Source organism: Ovis canadensis, chromosome 2 (genome assembly GCF_042477335.2).
Source record: "Ovis canadensis isolate MfBH-ARS-UI-01 breed Bighorn chromosome 2, ARS-UI_OviCan_v2, whole genome shotgun sequence".
NCBI classification, from domain to species: domain Eukaryota; kingdom Metazoa; phylum Chordata; class Mammalia; order Artiodactyla; family Bovidae; genus Ovis; species Ovis canadensis.
Window position 1 is genome coordinate 255,199,177 of NC_091246.1, and position 18,060 is coordinate 255,217,236.

The 18,060-nt window shown below is 61.5% G+C and overlaps 1 protein-coding gene across 10 annotated transcripts; it reads left to right on the forward strand.

Moving 5' to 3' along the window:
* The first annotated feature begins 488 nt into the window (after positions 1 to 488).
* On the forward strand, positions 489 to 17,653 carry ARHGEF19 (Rho guanine nucleotide exchange factor 19). Of its 10 annotated transcripts, none has more exons than XM_069579278.1 (18): positions 523 to 745; positions 1,087 to 1,424; positions 7,569 to 8,012; positions 8,414 to 8,701; positions 8,836 to 8,944; positions 9,018 to 9,094; positions 9,390 to 9,652; positions 10,192 to 10,352; positions 10,465 to 10,617; positions 10,853 to 10,982; positions 11,104 to 11,178; positions 11,347 to 11,436; positions 11,593 to 11,753; positions 13,763 to 13,921; positions 14,224 to 14,303; positions 16,112 to 16,216; positions 16,603 to 16,807; positions 17,302 to 17,653. In XM_069579278.1, exons 3-17 carry the CDS (start codon positions 7,598 to 7,600, stop codon positions 16,758 to 16,760), a joined length of 2,424 nt encoding a protein of 807 aa, XP_069435379.1. In that variant the 5' UTR covers positions 523 to 745; positions 1,087 to 1,424; positions 7,569 to 7,597; the 3' UTR covers positions 16,761 to 16,807; positions 17,302 to 17,653. The 10 variants fall into 10 exon arrangements, with proteins under 10 accessions (XP_069435374.1, XP_069435379.1, XP_069435376.1 ...); XM_069579275.1 differs by lacking the exon at positions 17,302 to 17,653 and adding an exon at positions 2,000 to 2,297 and having other exon boundaries at positions 16,603 to 17,192; XM_069579273.1 differs by lacking the exon at positions 17,302 to 17,653 and having other exon boundaries at positions 489 to 745; positions 16,603 to 17,192.
* Positions 17,654 to 18,060: the final 407 nt, after the last annotated feature.

The following is an 18,060-nucleotide window of genomic DNA, read 5'->3' on the forward strand; positions in this document are numbered from 1 at the left end:
ATCAGACTGGGAGCAGGCTCGAGAACCGAGAAATGGGGGCAGAGGCTAGAGATCAGGGCGAGAGATTGGGAAATCGGGGCAGAGGGCTAGCGCCCTTGGGCACAGGCTCATCCTGCCCCTGAGAGTGGAACCAGACCCGTTTGGGCCCGGAAAAAGGCGGGAGGGCCTTCCCGCCTGGAGCCCCTGCAGTTTTCGTCACCGCCTTCCCCTCGGACTTCCTGCCACGTCTCCCGTATCGGTAGGAACACCGCAGCCGGCTGCGCGGCCCTGGCAGCTTCACGCGGGAGTCCGCGCCTGAGGCTTACCTCACCCGGGGCGGGGCCCGGAGGGGCGGAGCGCCGAGGGGGCGGGGCCCGCTGGGAGGGGCGGAGCGCGGAGGGGCGGGGCGGAGGGGAAGGGGCCCACGGGGAGGGGCGGGGCCGTGATTCTGTGGCCCCTCCGGCTTGGCCTGGGGGCGGGGCAGTGAGCGCGTGGGCGGGGAGGGGCGGGGCCTAACTGGGAGCTCAAGAAGCTGAGTCCGGGGGGCGGGCTAGAGGGCAGAGCCGGCTGAGGGTACGGCTAAGCTGGCAGGGCCAGGCTCTAGGGTGGCGAAGGGTGAAAGTGCCTATCGTGGGGCCGACGGCCTCGCGGGACCGCGTGCCCTCCGCCACCCAGGTACAAGGGCTTTCGCGACGCGAAGAGGAATCTCACCTTCGTCTGTGGGAAGCCGCTGGCTGGGCGTTTGGGCTTCATCATCGCCTTCGAGGTAGGCTAAGCCCTCTGGGCGCCAGACAGCCCAGAGTCCAAGTTAAGGCTGTGCCGCCGACTGGCTGTAAATGAGATATATTTCAGAACAGGATCTACTCCACGGGGTCGCTATGAAGACTGAGTGGCCCACGTGCGCAGCATAGTCGGTGCTCAGGGAATTAATTAATGTCACGACTAATACTAATGCCTCTTGGCCACAGTCCTGGAACTCCTGCTAGCTTTGCTCAAGAGCCTCTTTCCCTAGCTCTGATTCTAACAGGTTCTTCGTGTAGCAGTTGGGATTGTACCTCTCTGTCTTTGGGCAAATGACAACCTCTTTACGTTTTGGCTTCCTTACAGGTGAAACAGAAGTTATTTACTCCCTAGAGTTGTTGTGAGGATTAATTGAATGAATCCCGGAACCCCTCAGAATATTGCCTGGCACCACCGACTCAATGGACAGGAGTCTGAGTAAACTCCGGGAGCTGGTGACGGACAGGGAAGCCTGGCGTGCTGCAGTCCATGAGGTCGCAAAGAGTGGGACAGGACTGAGCGACGGAACAACGAAGTGCCTTGCACTTAGTAAGCGCTTGGCAGAGTAAGATTGCTAAAGCCATCGTTCTTTTTCACCGCTCCCTTCTCCCCAGCCTCTCATCGTCTGGCTCGTGCTCGACCTGCCAGCCGCCCTGGCTACCTAGGTAAGGCGCGGCCTGGCAGAGCAGGCTCTGGCGAACAACGCGGAGGCGCTGCTTGGGTCAGTGCGGTCGGCGGGCCCCGGCCCCGCCCCTGACCACGCCCTTCTGCCCACCCCGGTCCCAAGGTCTGCGTTCTGGCCCCGCCCCCTAGTTTGGCCTAGAGGGAGGATTGGCCGCTGGCTCGCTCATCTCCTCCGGGCCCCGCCCATCACCCAGTCCCGCCCCTCTTTTTATGTTCACCCGAGAGGGTCCTCCGCTTCGGCCTGACCCATCCTTGCTTTCCGTACGCTGCAGCAGGAGGCGCTGTCCCTGGAGCCCAGGACGCAGGGTCCAGATACGTGAGACTTCCTTTCCAGGACCCTGATTCCCCCGGGATCCTCCCTCCTTTGGGGGCCTCTGCTTCCAGCTAGGAGTCAAGGCTATGGTACCTTGGCCAGCGGCCCCAAGGTCGGCCCAGGAGTTGGGGTGAGAGGGCTGGGGTTCTCTGAAAACATTAGCCCTGCATAGCTTCCCTCTGCGCGTTCCCAGTCTCCTGCCCCTTGAGCAACGCTGACAATAAATCTCTCTACGCCCCACAGTGCCGCCGCCCCACGGACACCTCGTCCCCACCCACTCTGCGCAGTGTCTCCTCATTACGTGCCGATGTTTTGGGGGCCAAGGTGGCTATGAAGGAGTGAAGGGACCTATCCTCTCCAGCTGAATGGTTACCAGTTGGCGAGGGAAAATTCACAGGATCTAGGAGCGGACTGAAAAAGGCCCTGCGTTCATCAGGGCTTTCAGTACACCAACGATAATAAAAAGGGGTTGAGTTGGGTCAGCTGAGACACCTCCCAGTGGATTTCTACACACTCTTCACCAGACCCTCCCCAAAGCCTGGTAAGGCAGTACCAGGCAGTTGCTGAGGGCACGGGCTGGTCGTGGAGCCACAGACCTGGGTTTGAACATTAATTCTGACTTTTATTTGCTGCGCGACCGTTGGCAGGTTTCATTTCATCATCTGTAAGGCAGGGACTTTATAAAGCTGATGAGAGACTTAAGCAGGATAATGTGCTTAACCAGCACGCGTCTCATGCCCTCAGCTTGTAAGTGGGAGCAGTGACCGCGTCTATCTCACAGGGTTGTGGTGGCGATTAAGTGGATATTTAGCGTGTGAAGTGCTCAGAACGGTGCCTGGCACATTAGTGTATAATGAGAGTTCCTAGCAACAGGAGCCCTAGTACCTGTATACACTCATTAGATGAAGTGAAGTGAAAGTTACCCAGTCATGTCAGACCCTTTGCGACCCCATGGACTATACAGTCCATGGAATTCTCCAGGCCAGAATACTGGAGTGGGTAGCTGTTCCCTTCTCCAGGGGATCTGCCCAAATCAGAGATCAAACCCAGGTCTCCCGCATTGCAGGCAGATTCTTTACCAGCTGAGCCACAGGGAAGCCCAAGAATACTGGAGTGGGCAGCCTGTCCCTTCTCTAGGGGATCTTCCCAACCCAGGAATCAGGTGAATTCTTTACCACCTGAGCTGCCAGAAAACCCCGTTATAGATGCTGTGGCCTGGCTCAGCAGTGAGGACCAGCACCCTGCAGAGTCTTCAGGGTCCCTGACCCAAGGCTCATCATTCTCTGGGATGCTCCCCAGCCCCACGAAGTCCCCTGAGCACGTCTCACACTTTGGAAGCTGCAGCAGAAGGGTGACCTGCCCCCTGGGAGGGAAAGCAGTGCCTTCTTCATCTCTAGGATGTCGGTCTGGGGTCCTTTCAGAGCCTCTCCTGGGCATAGGACTCCCATTGTTCCAGCCCCCCTCTTGTACTCTAGACTGGCCAAACCGGTTCTGGGGAAGGGGGGCGGGGAGCAGGCACGTTGAGACAGCCGCCTGCCTGCTTGCGAGGTTCCCTCCGCCCTCGCCTCCCCTCTCCCTGCCCCACACAATACCCAGGAGCTTCCATTGCCTGGCTCAGGGGCCATGCTGGCATCGCCCCCTGAGGACCTGGCTGCAACCCCAGAGCCCCCAGGGTAGCCTGGAGCCCGGGACCGCGCTGGAGGCTGGACGGAGCTCCCTGGTTGAGGTAGGGCCCCCGGCTGCCAGCAGCCCCATCCTCCTCCCACCAGTCTTCCCGAGCAAGCCCTTTGTGCCGCCTCCCAGGCCCCTGATCCTGGCCCCCACATGCTTGTGGCCTCTTGGGCTTCCACAGCGTGCGTGGCCTGAGTCTCCTTTCCAGCCATGAACTCCCACTTGGCTCCCTCCATTGAGAAGAAGAGGGACCCTGCAGGGCCCTGCTCCTCGGGCAGCAGGGCAAGGGGCACCGTGGAGGGGGCAGGGAAAAGCTGGGCATAGGAGGTCAGAGATGCTTTCTCTAGACCAGACCAGCATCTAGGGCCCCTCCCTGCCAGCCTTGAGGAGTGGGTCCATTGTCCATGTGATGAGTGCCCCGTGGATGGGACCCTCTGTTGACTTAAAAGATAAACAGCACAACCTGAGAGTTGTGGGGCAATATAAGGACTGCAGCTCTGGGAGCAGTTTCTCAGAGCCACCCTACAGACGGGGGCACTGGGGCCCAGGCCCAGGCTATGATTCGTCTAAAGTCACACAGGGCTTGGAATGTTGGCAGGGGCTTTCCCCTGTGGGTTCCCTTGCCTAGTGGGCACCAGAGTATCCTGTGATCAGGTCTTGAGCAGGGTTACCTGGGGCCAGTCTCTTTCTGGGAGTTTTTTTTGGGGGGTCTAGGAGAAGGAAATGGCAACCCTCTCCAGTGTTCTTGCCTGGAGAATCCCAGGGATGGGGGAGGCTGGTGGGCTGCTGTCTATGGGGTCGCACAGAGTCGGACACGACTGAAGTGACTTAGCAGCAGCAGCAGAGATAAGCTATAAACACTCTAGCAGTGAGGTTGAGTGGACCACATCCACAGAAGGCCACAGGGCTGGCATCCTGGCTGGATGGTCACTCTCATTGTCCCTTGGCCTGGGCAGAGATGGAGGCTAACCCACCCCTGACCTCCTCCCCGGGGACCTGCCTCCAGCCTTGTCTCCTCCAAGGAAGCCTTGCCCGTCCCCCTCCATTTGCCTAGCCTTCTCCTCTGAGGCTTTAGTAGGGTGCTCCTTGGAATTCCCTGGCGGCCCAGTGGGTGGGGCTCAGCGCTTCACTGCACAGGACACCGGTTGGATCCCTGGTTGGCGAACTAAGATCCCACATGCTGTGCAGTGTGGCCAAAACAATTTTTTTAAAGAATATGAGACGCTCCTGCCCCCACGGTTCCATGTTTTGCTCATTTATCCCTGCAGCTGACATGGGAAGGGGGCTTCCTTTCAGCCCTCGAGAGGCTTCCAGAACCCAAGTGGAGAGACTCTCCCAGAATATGAGGGAGCAGAAGCACACGCGTGTTCCTGCACAGGCGTGCCGACAGAAGCGAGCGGGGCTCCTGTGGGAAGGGCTTCTGATCCCAGCAGGAGAAGAGGTCTGTCTGGTGGGCAGCGGTCCCCGTGTCTCCTGCCACGTGCTCCTAATGTGTCGCCATCGCTGCCTCAGTTTCCCTACCTGTGGAACGGCCCAAGCCGTCCTCGTGACTAGAGAAAGACTGAGAGCAGTCAGGAGCGCGACGACCGACTGCAGAGCTCCCGCTCTGTGCGAGGCGCGCTGCGTGCACGAGTCTTTTCTTCGGCCACACCATGCAGCGCGCAGGGTCTTAGTTCCCAGGGAAGCCCCCTGCGTTGTTCTCATTTTTCACTCTTTATTTATCTTTGGCTGTGTTGGGTCTTAGTTGCGGCCCATGGAGTCTTCCTCCGCCGCCTGCGGGCTTGTCTCTGGCTGTTGCTAGAGAGGAGCAGGTGGGCGCTCTAGGCGAGGCGCATGGGCTTTAGTCCCCCTGCCCCAGGCACATGGGATCTTAGTTCCCCGACCAGGGGTCAAAGTCGCATCTCCTGCTTTGGGAGGCAGATTCTTAACCCCTGCGCCACCAGAGAAATACTCTTAATTCGCCTATCAGCATTTTGAAGCATGACTATCCTGTTCACCAGATGAGGAAACAGAAAGACTTGCTCCTGGCGGGGAGGGCCCAGAGGAGTCCATGGTGCTGAGGAGCAGCGCCAGCCTGCGCTCCAGGCAGGGGGTGGAGACAGAAGGGGAAGCCGGCCAAGGGGGGCTGCGCTCAGGGGGTCCGGGCACAGAGCCGCGCCCGCTGGCTCCTCCGCTCCCTCCTCCCCCTAGGCTCACGGACACTCCCGCTGTTGCTCTCTCGGCCTTCTCCCTCTCTCTGTGTACTGGGCCCCTGGGTACTTCAATCAGGACAGTTTGCTACCACTCCTTCAGGAAGCCTTCCGGGAATGCCTGGCTCGAGATGAGCCCAGCCCTCTGCTCTGACACTTCCTCTGGGCTGGTTCTTTCCAACCTGGATTGTAACTGTTTTTGTTTTGACTTCCCCACGAGACTGGCAGTCCTGCAGGGCATGAAACGTTTGCCCGTCTGTCTCCTCCGGTTTTCCCGGGCTTCACATCTGTCTTTGAGTATCTGGTCTGTCTGAAATGCTCGGTGTCTCTGTCTCTCTGCCCCCATCTCTGGGCTCCTGAGCGTCTCAGCATCTGCGGTTTTCCGGTTTGGAGTGCTCTGGGGTCCCGGTCTCCGGGTCGCTCTCTAAAGCATCCCTGTCCTCCAGCCTCAGCCCCTTGGTCTCTCCGGCTCTGTCTCCTGAGTCTCCTGGCCCTGCCAGGCGGCCGCTGCTCCTTTGGCCTGAGCAGGCCTCTGGGGAGGGGGGCGTCCTTGCTGCCCAGTCTGCCCACAGGGAGGCCAGGCCCCGGGAGGCCCCCGCCCAGCCTGCTGCCTGCTCCCTCCCTCCCTACCCGCCTGCCTCACCACAGGGCTTGATGAATCAAACTCTTTGTCTGGGTGGGATCTCCCCAAGCCAGCTGGGCAGAGAGAGGGCTTCCCCTGCCGGAGCAGCCAAACACCATCCGCGGCGGGCCTTGGTGGAGAGGTGAGGGGCTGCAGCGAGGGGCCGGGGGCCAGGGCTGGGGGACTCAGACCCCGCTGACTGGTAGGCCTGTCTTGAGGCTCCGGCAGCCTCGCTGGGGATGACTTCCTGCCCGAGAGGACCCACTCAGCTTGTCTTGTTCCTGAGGCTGGGAGATGGGGTCCCCTCTCCCACCCCCAGCTGGGGGGCTGGGGCTCTTTCCTGCCCTTCTCCTGGAAGGGCCCAGCCTGTCCTGGGTGGTGGCCTGCCTGCCAATCTGTGACCCTCCCAGCCAGCTTGGCATGGGTGTGGGCACCACTCACCACTGAAGCCTACAGCTCTGGGCACAGGAGGGGAGGCTGGGTGACGCCGGCAAGGGTCTCCTGGGCCTGTGTGTTTGTGCCTGCAGCACGGTGTTGCGAGTGTGAGTGGAACAGGAGTGTGAGGAAGCTTGAGCAGATACGTAAATATCTGACGGCTCAGCGTGTGTTTGTGAAAGTGAGCGAATATATGTGCTTGTACTAAAAAAAGGGTGTGTGTGAATTGTGAGCCTGTGATCTGAAATGTCTGGGTGTATCTGTGAAAGCACGTATGTCAGTGTCTGCAGCTGGAAGAACATGCATGTGGACGTACATGGGACAGACGTGGGTCTGTGTGGCACTGTATGCATCTGTGTGTCTGATCACATGTCAGGGAGTTGGGAACGTACAAGGTGCTTAAAGGCACAGACTCAGAGCTAGACTGTCTGGGTTTGAATCCTGGCCCCACTGTTTACCAGATAACCTCTCTGTCTCACTTTCCTCACCTATAAAATGGGGCTAATGACAGTGTCGGATCAGGGGACTTCCCTGGTGGTACCATGGTCAAGAATCTGGCTTCCAATGCAGGGAACTTGGGTTCGATCTCTGGTCAGGGAACTAAGATCCCTCATACTGCGCGCCAACTTGAACCTGCGAACCACAACTAAAAGAAAAAAAAAAGCATCAGCTCCGGGTTGTTGGGGCTTCAGAGGATTAAATGAGCTTCTACGTGTAAAGTACTTGGCCTGTTGTTAAGTAAGTGCCAAGTAAGCATTAGCTATCACCATAGAATCAAGTGTGTGAGTGTGCTTGCCCAGAAGTGTGTGCAGGAGGCTGCGTCCAGGCCTCCAGGACGCGGCACTCACTGACCACTGTTGTCCTGTGTCTTGCTCTGATGCCTTCTCCCCTGCAGGCCCCGGTGGGTGGTGGAGCAGAGGAGGAATGGACTGTGGGCCACCTGCCACCCTCCAGCCCCGTCTGGCTGGGCCGCCTGGCACTGCCCACCGCCCAGTGGCCGTGTGCCAGCAGGAGAGCCTGTCCTTCGCGGAGCTGCCCGTCCTGCAGCCTCCAGGCCCCATGTGCCTGGATCTCTTCCCCGTGGCTCCAGAGGAGCTGCAGGCGCCCGGCAGCCGCTGGTCTCTGGGGACCCCTGCTGCCCTCCAGGGGCCACCGTGGCCACCGCCTCCTGGAGGCGCAGACCCCGAGCTCTCCTCCAGGGGGGGGATGCGGCCTAGCCGGGCTGGCAGCTGGCCACACTGTCCTGGTGCCCAGCCCCCAGCCCTGGAGGGACCCTGGAGTCCCCAGCACCCACAGCCACAGCGCCGGGCCAGCCACGGATCGGAGAAGAAGTCGGCCTGTGAGTCACTCTGGGGGAGGGTGTGGTGGCGGGGGGAGGATAGGGGAGGGTGGGGTGGCTCTTTTAGGACCAGTAAGCCCCCAGATTCCCCAGACAGGCAGGACAAGTGATCTTAGATCTTAGGGATAAGGGATCTGGGGCTCAGAGGAAGCAAGTAACTTGTCTGAGGACACCTGGTGAGTGGGTGTCCTGGGCTTCCTGGTCCTCTGCCCCCTGCAGCCAGCTACTTTGCTTTCTCCCCACCCCCTGGCTGACCGCATTACTCTGGGAAAAGATCCTGGCAAAAACACTGGCCTTTCTCTCGGGCACATCCCTCTGATGCCCAGGGTCACAGGGCAGTGGCAGGGAGGAGAGACCCCACTGGATGCCAGCCTGCGCTCTCTCACCCCACCCTCCGTCAGGGCGCAAGATGCGGGTGTACCAGCGAGAAGAGGCCCTTGGTGGCCCCGAGGCCCACGTTGTCTTCCTGGAGCCAAGCCAGGCCGCGGAGCAGGGGCTGAGCACAGAGGAGCCCCGGCCCGCGGGGCTGCCTGGGCCTGCTCGCGGGGGCCTCGCAGGGCCTGAGCGGAGGCGCTTCTCGGCCTCTGAGCTGGTGACCCGCCTGCACTCTTCCCTGCGCTTGGGGCGGAATTCAGCAGCAAGGGCACGGAGCCCAGGGTCAGGGTCAGGCCCCGGAGCTGCCCGAGAAGGTACCAGCTCGCCCCGGGGCCCCAAGAAGAGCTCAAGAGGCAGATGCGGGGAGGGGCGGGGTCGCTGCACACCTGAGGCGCGTGCGGTGCCCAGCACTGCTCTTGGGGCCTCCCTCAGCTCTGCCCCTCTGCAGGGAAAGTGTCTGGGAGAGACTCGCGCAGTGTAGAGATGAGGGTGGACGCCACGGCGACGCCAGCTCCTGTTGACCTGAGCGAGGTCCCCGGCAGCTGGCCGGAGCCCAGGTATCACCTCCCACCCCAGGCTCGGTCCGAGGCGGGGAGGGACCGTGACGGGCCCTGACGCTCAGTTTCCCAGGCTGGATGCGCGGGAAGAGCCGGCGCCAGGGCCCCGGAGCGCCAGCGAGCGGCGCCAGTCCCGGTTCCTGCTTAACTGTACGTGGGGGTTGGGGGGGGTGGCCGAGGGAGGGGCCGGGAGCTTGGGTACCGGGAAACCGGGATCGGGGGGCTGAGAGGTCGGGCCTTTGTGGGAGGGAGAGACCGGGACCATGAGTGTCCAGTACAGGGGGCAGCATGCAGGAGGTGCCCAAGGTTGGCGGGAGGAGTGGGCGAGTGACCCGAGTCACCAGTCCCGCTCCTCGAACCGTCGGAAAGCCTGGTTAGGCGAGGCGGGCCGCGGGGACAGGGCAGGGGGCCGGCGGGCGCCCCACGGCCTCCGCTCTCCGCCCAGCCGTCCTCTACCAGGAATACAGCGACGTGGCCAGCGCCCGCGAGCTGCGGCGGCAGCAGCGCGAGGAGGAGGGCGCGGCGGACGAGGCTGAGGGCGCGGAGGAGGGCCCGGGGCCGCCGCGCGCCGACCTCTCCCCGAGCAGCTCGTTCCGGGCGCAGCGCGCCGCACGGGGCTCCACTTTCTCGCTGTGGCAGGACATCCCCGACGTGCGCGGCAGCGGCGTCCTGGCCACGCTGAGCCTGCAAGACTGCAAACTGCAGGAGGTGCGCCGGGGCCGAGGAAGGGGGCGGGGAGGGGCGGAGGTGGTCCCGGGGGCCGGCGAGACTGCAGGAGGTGCGCCCGGGCCGGGTGGGGGAGTGCGGGCGCAGGAGGTGGGCCCGGGGGCGGGGTCAGCGGGAAAAGGCCTAGGGTGCGGCGGGACGAGGACAAGGACCCTAGACCGAGACCCCGAGAGCGGGGCCTGGGAGGGAGGAGGGGCGCAGAGGATGAAACACAGGGTGCACGCGGGCCCAGCAGGTCCTAGAACAGGAACCGGGTCGGCGGGAGGGCGCACGGGGACTGGCAGGGCCGGTTGACCCGGGCCCGGCCGGATGCGCGCGGCCTGCAAACTTGGGCCCAGCTGGGCTGGAGCCCGAGTAGCAGCAGGAGGCTGTCTCTGAACCCCACCTGGCGCTAGATCCGGAGGGGGCTGGAGAAGGAAAAGGGACGGGGGCTGCGCTGAATCTAGGGAGGCGGGCTCTGGGCGCGCTTGGTGGGCGAAGCAGCGCATTCAGGGTTCAGCCCTGCATCCGCCCTCACTCAGGCCAAGTTTGAGCTGATCACATCCGAGGCCTCCTACATCCACAGTCTGTCGGTGGCCGTGGGCCACTTCTTAGGCTCCGCCGAGCTGAGTGAGTGCCTGGGGACACAGGACAAGCAGTGGCTGTTCTCCAAACTGCCCGAGGTCAAGGGCACCAGCGAGAGGTGAGGCAGTGGCCCGGGCTCGCGGGCAGTCAGGCGGAGGCTGCAGCTGGCTGGGCTCCCGCCTCTGGGGTCTCCTCCTGGCCCCGGCCCTGACCCCTGGCTGCCCTTTCAGGTTCCTGCAGGACCTGGAGCAGCGGCTGGAGGCGGACGTCCTCCGCTTCAGCGTGTGCGACGTGGTCCTGCAGCACTGTCCCGCCTTCCGGCGTGTCTACCTGCCCTACGTCACCAACCAGGCCTACCAGGAGCGCACCTACCAGCGCCTGCTGTAGGCGGGGCTCTGCCGGGGAGCGGCGAGGGGGGGGGGGGAGTTCCGGCGGCGGTAGGTACAGAGGCCGGGCTGAGGAGGGCTGACCTGGGAGCGGCGGGGCGCCTGCCCTGGGCTCTGACCACGAGGAGGCCAGACCTGCCGGCCCCGAAGCACCAGAGGGGCGACTGGAGGCGGGGATCCTGCGTTCGGGGCCCCCTGTCATCACAGACCCTCTCCCGCCCCCACTGTCCAGCCTGGAGAACCCCAAGTTCCCTGGCATCCTGGCTCGCCTGGAGGAGTCTCCTGTGTGCCAGCGGCTGCCCCTCACCTCCTTCCTCATCCTGCCGTTTCAGAGGATCACCCGCCTCAAGATGCTGGTGGAGGTACCTGAGGGCTGGGTAGGGGAGAGACCCCTTTATCTCCACAGCCCCTCGGGGTGCCCAGGGCAGGGCAGGGTGCCTGGGAGAGGCCACACTGCCTTGCTGCACAGGCTCCACCTTCCAGAACATCCTGAAGCGGACAGTGCAGGGCTCTGAAGATGAAAACATGGCCACTGAGGCCTTCAATGCCCTCAAGGAGGTGAGCTCGGCATGGAGGAGGTGTCTGGCTCCCAGGGGCCTCCCCGGAACCCCTGTGTGTCTCCAAGGGAGCCTCAGTCTTCAGACTCCCTCGTCTCCAAGTGGGAGCCTGAGGCTGGGCTGGGGGAGCCTCGGGGCACTGCGGGTGACCCCCCCATGGTCTCCGTAGCTGGTGCAAGAGTGCAATGCCAGTGTGCAGTCCATGAAGAGGACAGAGGAGCTCATCCATCTGAGCAAGAAGATCCACTTTGAGGGCAAGGTATCCGCCTTCAGCCAGGGAGCTGGGACACTCGGGGGGGGGGGGGGGCAGCCCTGTCGCCTCCTCCCTGGGGCTGCAGGCCAGTCCGTCGCTGTCCAGCCCTCCACCCCCTGCCCTCTGCCCCCGGCCTTACCCCGGCCTCCTCCACCCTCCCAGATCTTCCCGCTGATCTCCCAGGCCCGCTGGCTGGTTCGGCACGGGGAGCTGGTGGAGCTGGCACCCCTGCCCGCAGTGCCCCCGGCCAAGCTGAAGCTGTCCAGCAAGGCGGTGTACCTGCACCTCTTCAACGACTGCCTGCTGCTCTCCCGGCGGAAGGAGTGAGTCTGCGCAGGACGGGGGTGCTGGTGGGTGAGGCTGGAGCTCTCTTCTTCCGCACCAGCGGGCTCACAACGAGACCACCTGCCAGGCTCTGCTGCCAGGGCACCCTAAAGCTGAGAGGCTCCCCCAGAAAAGGCAGAGCCGGGGCAAGTCCATCTTCTGGAGAATCAAGGGCTGGGCTGTGTCCCAAGAACTGTGAAGCTGCTCTGAGCTTAAGCCAATTGGAGCAGAGACTAAACGCACAGCCGCCCCTGAGCCACAGTGGTAACAACGAACATTTGAGCGCCTTTTCTGTGCCAGGCATGCTATGTGGGCTTTCCCCTTTAATCCTGAGTGTCTTCCTGGAAAGTAGCCTCTCTGGTTATTCGCAAGGTCATGGAGCGCAGGAACCAGGGGGAGGTCAGGTCTGTCTGATGCTAGGTCCCAGGCTCCTAACTGTTGCGCTCTCCTGCCTTCCATCTGCCAAGCAGGCTACCATGTAGGGAGACGCACTGTGATAATCACTCATGGAGAGGTTAGCACACAGCCTGGCGTGTACTGAACGCTCACTCAGCATTAGCTGTGACTATTATAAGTCTGGGAGACTCCCTGAATGAAGTAAGCCTTAAGGATGGAGGGGAGGAAGGATGGATGTCTTATGCCATGGAAAGAGTTCAGCTCTGATTGATTTATTTATTCAGTGAAGCATCAGTGAATCCCTGTTCTGTTTTGGGTCCTCCAAAGAGGTTGGGAACTTAGAGATGAATGAGATTTGTTCTCTGCTTACCGGCGCTCTCACACCAGTGAAAATAAATCCTGATAGCCACCTGTTCAGGGTTTTGATGGAAGGGTTAACTGTACTGTAGTATTCCCTAGTGTGGGATGAGACTCAGTAAAGCTTCATAGAGGAAGGAACGTTTGAATTGGGTTCTGAAGAATACGTAGGAGTTTTCCAGGTAGAGGTGATTGGAGAAATATAGCCAAGTCACAGAAGGATGGAAGAGCAGAGTATATCTGGGAAGTGATGAAGCCTAGTGTGGCCAAGTTTGTAGAAAGAAAGGGCGAGAGAGGGAAGCTGGCGTGTTGAAAGCCGTGGCAGAAAGGTTGGACTTTCTGAGAGCATGGAGAGTTAAGCAGAGAAGGCCAGTTTGGAGAACGGGCTGGAAGGGAGAGCCCAGAAGCTGCTGTAACTGCCCAGATGAGCGCAGAGGCTCCATAAGTAGCAGTGGGCCTGGGGGGATCGGTGAGCTCCGGGGACAATAAGGACACAGCTGCTGGCCGGTGAGGGGGGCGGGCAGGAAAGAGGCGAGTGGAAGGCCCGAGTGGCCTCGGGGGATTCGCTGGCGTCTTTCGGTGGAAGGAAGAACTGCGGAGGGACCCGGTCTGGAGGGGAAGATACTGGTTTTGTCTAGCCTGGCCGACATGAAGGAACTGTGGAACACCCTCCATCTACCCACCCGCCCACCTTTCTTAGAAGAGTTTATCAGACCCCAACACTGGGCCTGGCAGAGTCAGGTGCTGTGATACGGCAGCACGGGAGACAGTTTCCTCCTGTACCGGTCACAGAGGCAGACACGAAGCAGTCTGCCCATCTCAGCGGGGGAGCTGCCCAGGCAGCTCTATGGAACAGAGGCTTCAGGAAGAGGCTCAGAGAGAGCGCAAAGTGTGCCTGGGGCAGGGACCGGCTCCATCACCTCCCACCAGGTCAGTGAGCCAGGGAGATCAGGGGCAGGGACCGGCTCCATCACCTCCCACCAGGTCAGTGAGCCAGGAGATCAGGGGCAGGGACTGTCTCCATCACCTCCCACCAGGTCAGTGAGCCAGGAGATCAGGGGCAGGGACTGTCTGCATCACCTCCCGCCTCTGCCAGTGAGCCAGGAGATTGCAGCCCTCGTTTTGCTGACTGCCCTGTGCAGCCTCGCTTTCTTGAGGAGGGTCCTAGGGACAGACGACGCCTTCTCTTCTCGTCCCATCAGCAGTCGCCTCGTCCCGAGGGTGGGTCCAGGCTGACCTCACCCCCCCGTTCTAGGCTGGGGAAGTTTGCCGTCTTCGTTCACGCCAAGATGGCTGAGCTGCAGGTGAAGGACCTGAGCCTCAAGCTGCAGGGCATCCCCGGCCACGTGTTCCTCCTTCAGCTCCTCCACGGGCAGCGCACGAAGCACCAGTTCCTGCTGAGGGCCCAGACGGAGTGAGTGGGTCTGGGTTTGGGGAGTGGACCCCCCAGGCAGGGGCACGGCCTTTCGTCTTTCTCTCAGAATGGTGGCCTAAGGCTGGGGCTGGCAGAGCTAGCATCTGGGGGGGCCTGGACCTGTTCTGTGCCCATCCTCAGAGCTGGGTGGGCGCTGGCTTGGGTGGGCCTTGGGGTGGAGACGGCTGACCCGGGTCCCATGTCCGCACGCCATTCCCTGTCCTCCCAGCCCTGGTTTCCCCACTGTGGCCCTGGGAGACTGCAGTTCTCATGTTGGGACAATTCAGCCTTCCTCTCCCTAGGAGTGAGAAACAGCGATGGATCTCCGCCATGTGCCCCTCCAGCCCCCAGGAGGACAAGGAGGTCATCAGCGAGGGGGAAGGTAGCAGCCTGCCCCCCACCACGAGGGCCGTGTTCCCGGGGCTGTGTACAGCATCGAGCTCCCCTTCCCCGCCCCGGTGCTGGGCTCCGTGTTGCCTGCGGGGCCTGCAGGGAGAGGGGCCAGCCTGGGGCAGGCTGGGTCTGCGAGACCCTGGAGGACGGGCCGGCTGCACGTGCAGTCAGCACCCTGGAGTGGACGCAGCCTTGCTCGTCCTCCCGTGCCGGCCCCCCAGGAGCCCCTTTCGCGAGTTAGAAAACAGATGCGCAGAGGTCAAGTGGCTTGTCTGGGCTCAGCGGTCAGCGGCCCAGCTGGGACTGAACCGCCTCTGTCTGTCGCTCTGCGTCAGCTGCAGAGAGGACAGCAGCAGAGCGGCCGGGAGTGGGCGCGGGTCGCGGCAGGCCGAGGGCTCTGCTCTGCTGATCCGGAGGCTTCTCTGGGCCTAAGGCCGGTGAGCCAGGGTACAGCCGATCAGAGGACATGTTGGTGTGGTGGGAGCCAGGTAGTTATGCAGGGTTTTCGAGCAGGGGTGTTAGGGCTGAGCCAGCGAAAAGGAAGGTAAGAAGCTCGTTTCCTCCCAGTACTGCCCATGTGCTGGGGTGCCGAGGGCTTTGCACATGCCTTTATTTTCTGCCTGCAGTGAGGGAGCCCCAGTTTGATCGCTGGCTCGGGGAGGTCACCTGGAAGAGGGAACGGGTACTGCTAACGACAAGTCCCTTAGGTAGATTCATTCTTCATATCTGGGAACGCTGAGGCCCAGGACTTTAGGCAACTTGCCCAAGGTCAGTGAGCTGGGATTCAAGCTTGGTCTGGCTCTGAGGCCTGTGGTTTTCCCGACACTGCTAGTCCACCTGGGAGTGTGGTCGCAGGGGCTGAGGCCTGGACCAGAGTCGGTTCTCTGACTGGCGCTAGAGGTATTTCAGCCAGAGGGTGAACTTACCCCTCCAAGGAGGTGGTCAGGGAAGGCCCCTGAAGGACGGGGAGGGGCAGCCACGGTGGTGTCTGGCGAGAGCACTCTTGGAAGGGGAAGCAGCCGTGCAAAGGCCCTGAGGCAGGAGGGGGCCTAGAGTGTTTGGGGAACAGCAGGGTGACAAGTGTGCGGCTGAGCCTTTCCGAGGAGCAAGGGGGGGATGAGGGAGGTGAGGAGGTGAGCAGGGGCAACGCCAGACTGTGCAAGGCTTTGGAGGCTATGGGAGGACTTTTACTCTCAGAGGAGCGGGAAGCCCTGGACGGTCATAACTGGCGGCGGTGTGGTTTGAGTCTCTGCTGAGAAGGATGCGTGGGGGGAGCGTCAGAGCAGCATGGCACTCATACAGAGGGGGCGTGTGCGCGCTCAGTCGCGTCTGGCTCTCTGTGACCCCACTGGCTGCAGCCCGCCAGGCTCCTCTGTCCAAGGGGTTCTCCAGGCAAGAGTACTGGAGTGGGTTGCGATTTCCTCTTCCAGGGGATCTTCCCAACCCAGGGATCAAACCCATGTCTCCTTCATCTCCTGCCTTGGCAGGTGGGTTCTTTACCACTGCGCCCTACAAAGGGGCCATTACTGTTGTGCAGAGACAGACCAGGAGGTCAGGAGCAAAACACTGAAGTGAGCTGGGAAGCTGAGAGCCCGGGGCACAGAACCAGTAATCGAAGCTCGGAGGGGCTGGACTCACTTAGCACTTGTGTTTAGGGTCAGAGAGGAGAGTGGCTGGGGTGGACAGACGAGGAGCTGCAGCAGCCACTCTTTCTTTCTTCCCTCCCTCCCGCCATTTCCTCCCCCGCCCCGCCCCATCCTACCCTGGGGACCCCCTCACTCGCCCTTGGGTTCCCAGACCACCCCCAGGTTCAGTGTGTCAGAACATATAAGGCACTGCAGCCAGATGAACTGACTTTGGAGAAGACGGACATCCTGGCCGTGAGGATGCAGACCAGTGACGGTGAGAGGGCCCTCCTGGAGAGGCCTCCTGACGGGGGCTTTGGGGGCAGGAGGCAGCTAGATGGCTAAGCCTTCACAGGAAAAAGTTACACCAGTGTTCACCCACCATAGCATGCAAGAATCGAGCTAGACAAGAAGATGAACTTCCTGCTTGCACAGATGTAGGGTTGAGAGTAACCGATGGGGGAGAAGCGGGGAAATCCCTCAGAGAGCATTAGGAACAACAGATCACAAGTCCACCTACCAGTCTGTAGAGGTGTGCCCCTTCCTGCCCCCAGGAGATGCTGAGATGGTGTCCTCTCAGCCCCAGCACACGGATGAGGCTTACGTTAGGGCCCAGGTGTTCCTTGAATGTCACTGACGCTGCCCCGGCCCGTGTGCCCTTAGGCTGGCTGGAGGGGGTGCGCCTGGCAGATGGCGAGAAGGGCTGGGTTCCCCAGGCCTACGTGGAGGAGATCAGCAGCCTCAGTGCCCGCCTCCGGAACCTCCGGGAAAATAAGCGGGTCACAAGTGCCACCAGCAAGCTGGGGGCGCCCCCCGTGTGATGGCGACTGTGGCCCGGGACAGCAGCCCCACGCCGGCGCCTGGACAGGTCTGCAGGGGGCCTGCGGTGTCCCCATGAACCCCCCGCTGCCGCTGGGGCTTCTGTCCTCACGCCTGGCTTCAAGGGTGCAGGCTGGACGCAGGCAGAGGTGCCTCCGAAGAGTCTCCCTCTCCTCCTGCTCCTCCGAGCCCACAGTTCAGGGACGAGGGCCATTTATCGCTCTGGCTCGTGCCCTCTGGAACCTGGCCTGTCCCTTTCCTTCCCTCCACCCTGCCCGAGTCTTGGTCCCTCTGGCAGGGACCTGACTGGCAGTGGCTCTGGGCGCTGGGACCTATCTGTGTAGACAGATCTGGAGTCTTCTGGTGTGAGCCTGTGTGGGCCCTGGTTGCTGTGACTTTCCTGTAAATAAACTCCCCTAATGCCTTTGCTTGGAGTCTGTGAGCCTCATGGTACTGCTTGCACCCCAGCCCCGCTTCCCAGATAGAGATGGAGGGTTGGGCCTCTCCCATCGTCCAGGGTTAAGGATCCACCTTCCAATGCAGGGGATGCGGGTTCGATCCCTGGTCGTGGAACTAAGATCCCACGTGCCCCAGGGGGCAACTAAACCCTGGTGCTGCGACTGGGGAGAAGCTCACACGCCGTCAACTGCTGAGCCGGGCTCTCGAGAGCCTGAGCACCACGGCTGGGAAGAGCAAGGCCTGCAGCAGCCGCGGAGAAAGGTCGGGAGGCTCTCTGACTGCTCGCCTCCCCCTAGGACCTGCCCTTCTGCAGAGCTCACCCCCTGACCAGAGCGTGATGTGAGAGGAGCTGCGTGTCAGTTAGACCGCTCTGGGCTGCAGTTAGCAAGAGATTCAGATAGGCTTAAATATTAAAGAGAATTTATTTGCTCTTGGATTTGTTTCTTATAGCTTCTTTAACAAATGATTACAAACTAAGCAATTTAAAACCAATAGGAATATCTTCTATCCGTTCTGGAGATCGGCATCCTGAAGTCAGTGTCTTTGAGCCAGAATCCAGGTGTGGGCAGGGCTGTGCTCTGGTGGGGGCGGGGTGCTCTGGGGGAGCTGTCCCCGGCGCCTCCAGTGGCTGCCAGCACCCTGCGGCTCGTGGCCGCATCACGCCAGGCTCTGCTTCTGTGGTTACATTGCCTTTGTGTGTGTCTGTCTGATCTCCCTCTTATAAGGATGCGTGTGGTTGCATTTGGGGCCCATGCAGATAACCTCCCCACCCCACATCTTCCATTTAAATCCTATCTGCCAAGAACCCTCCGTCCCTGCCTTTGCTGATAAGACAGCATCCCC

What these genes read in the sequence shown, in the direction of transcription:
- ARHGEF19 (XM_069579269.1), top strand. Translation starts at nt 7,598, where the DNA reads ATGGACTGTGGGCCACCTGCCACCCTCCAGCCCCGTCTGGCTGGGCCG. An exon ending in CGCACCTACCAGCGCCTGCT is followed by an intron (nt 10,618 to 10,852) that starts GTAGGCGGGGCT and finishes CCCACTGTCCAG; the next exon opens with CCTGGAGAACCCCAAGTTCC. An exon ending in GGTCATCAGCGAGGGGGAAG is followed by an intron (nt 14,304 to 16,111) that starts GTAGCAGCCTGC and finishes TTGGGTTCCCAG; the next exon opens with ACCACCCCCAGGTTCAGTGT.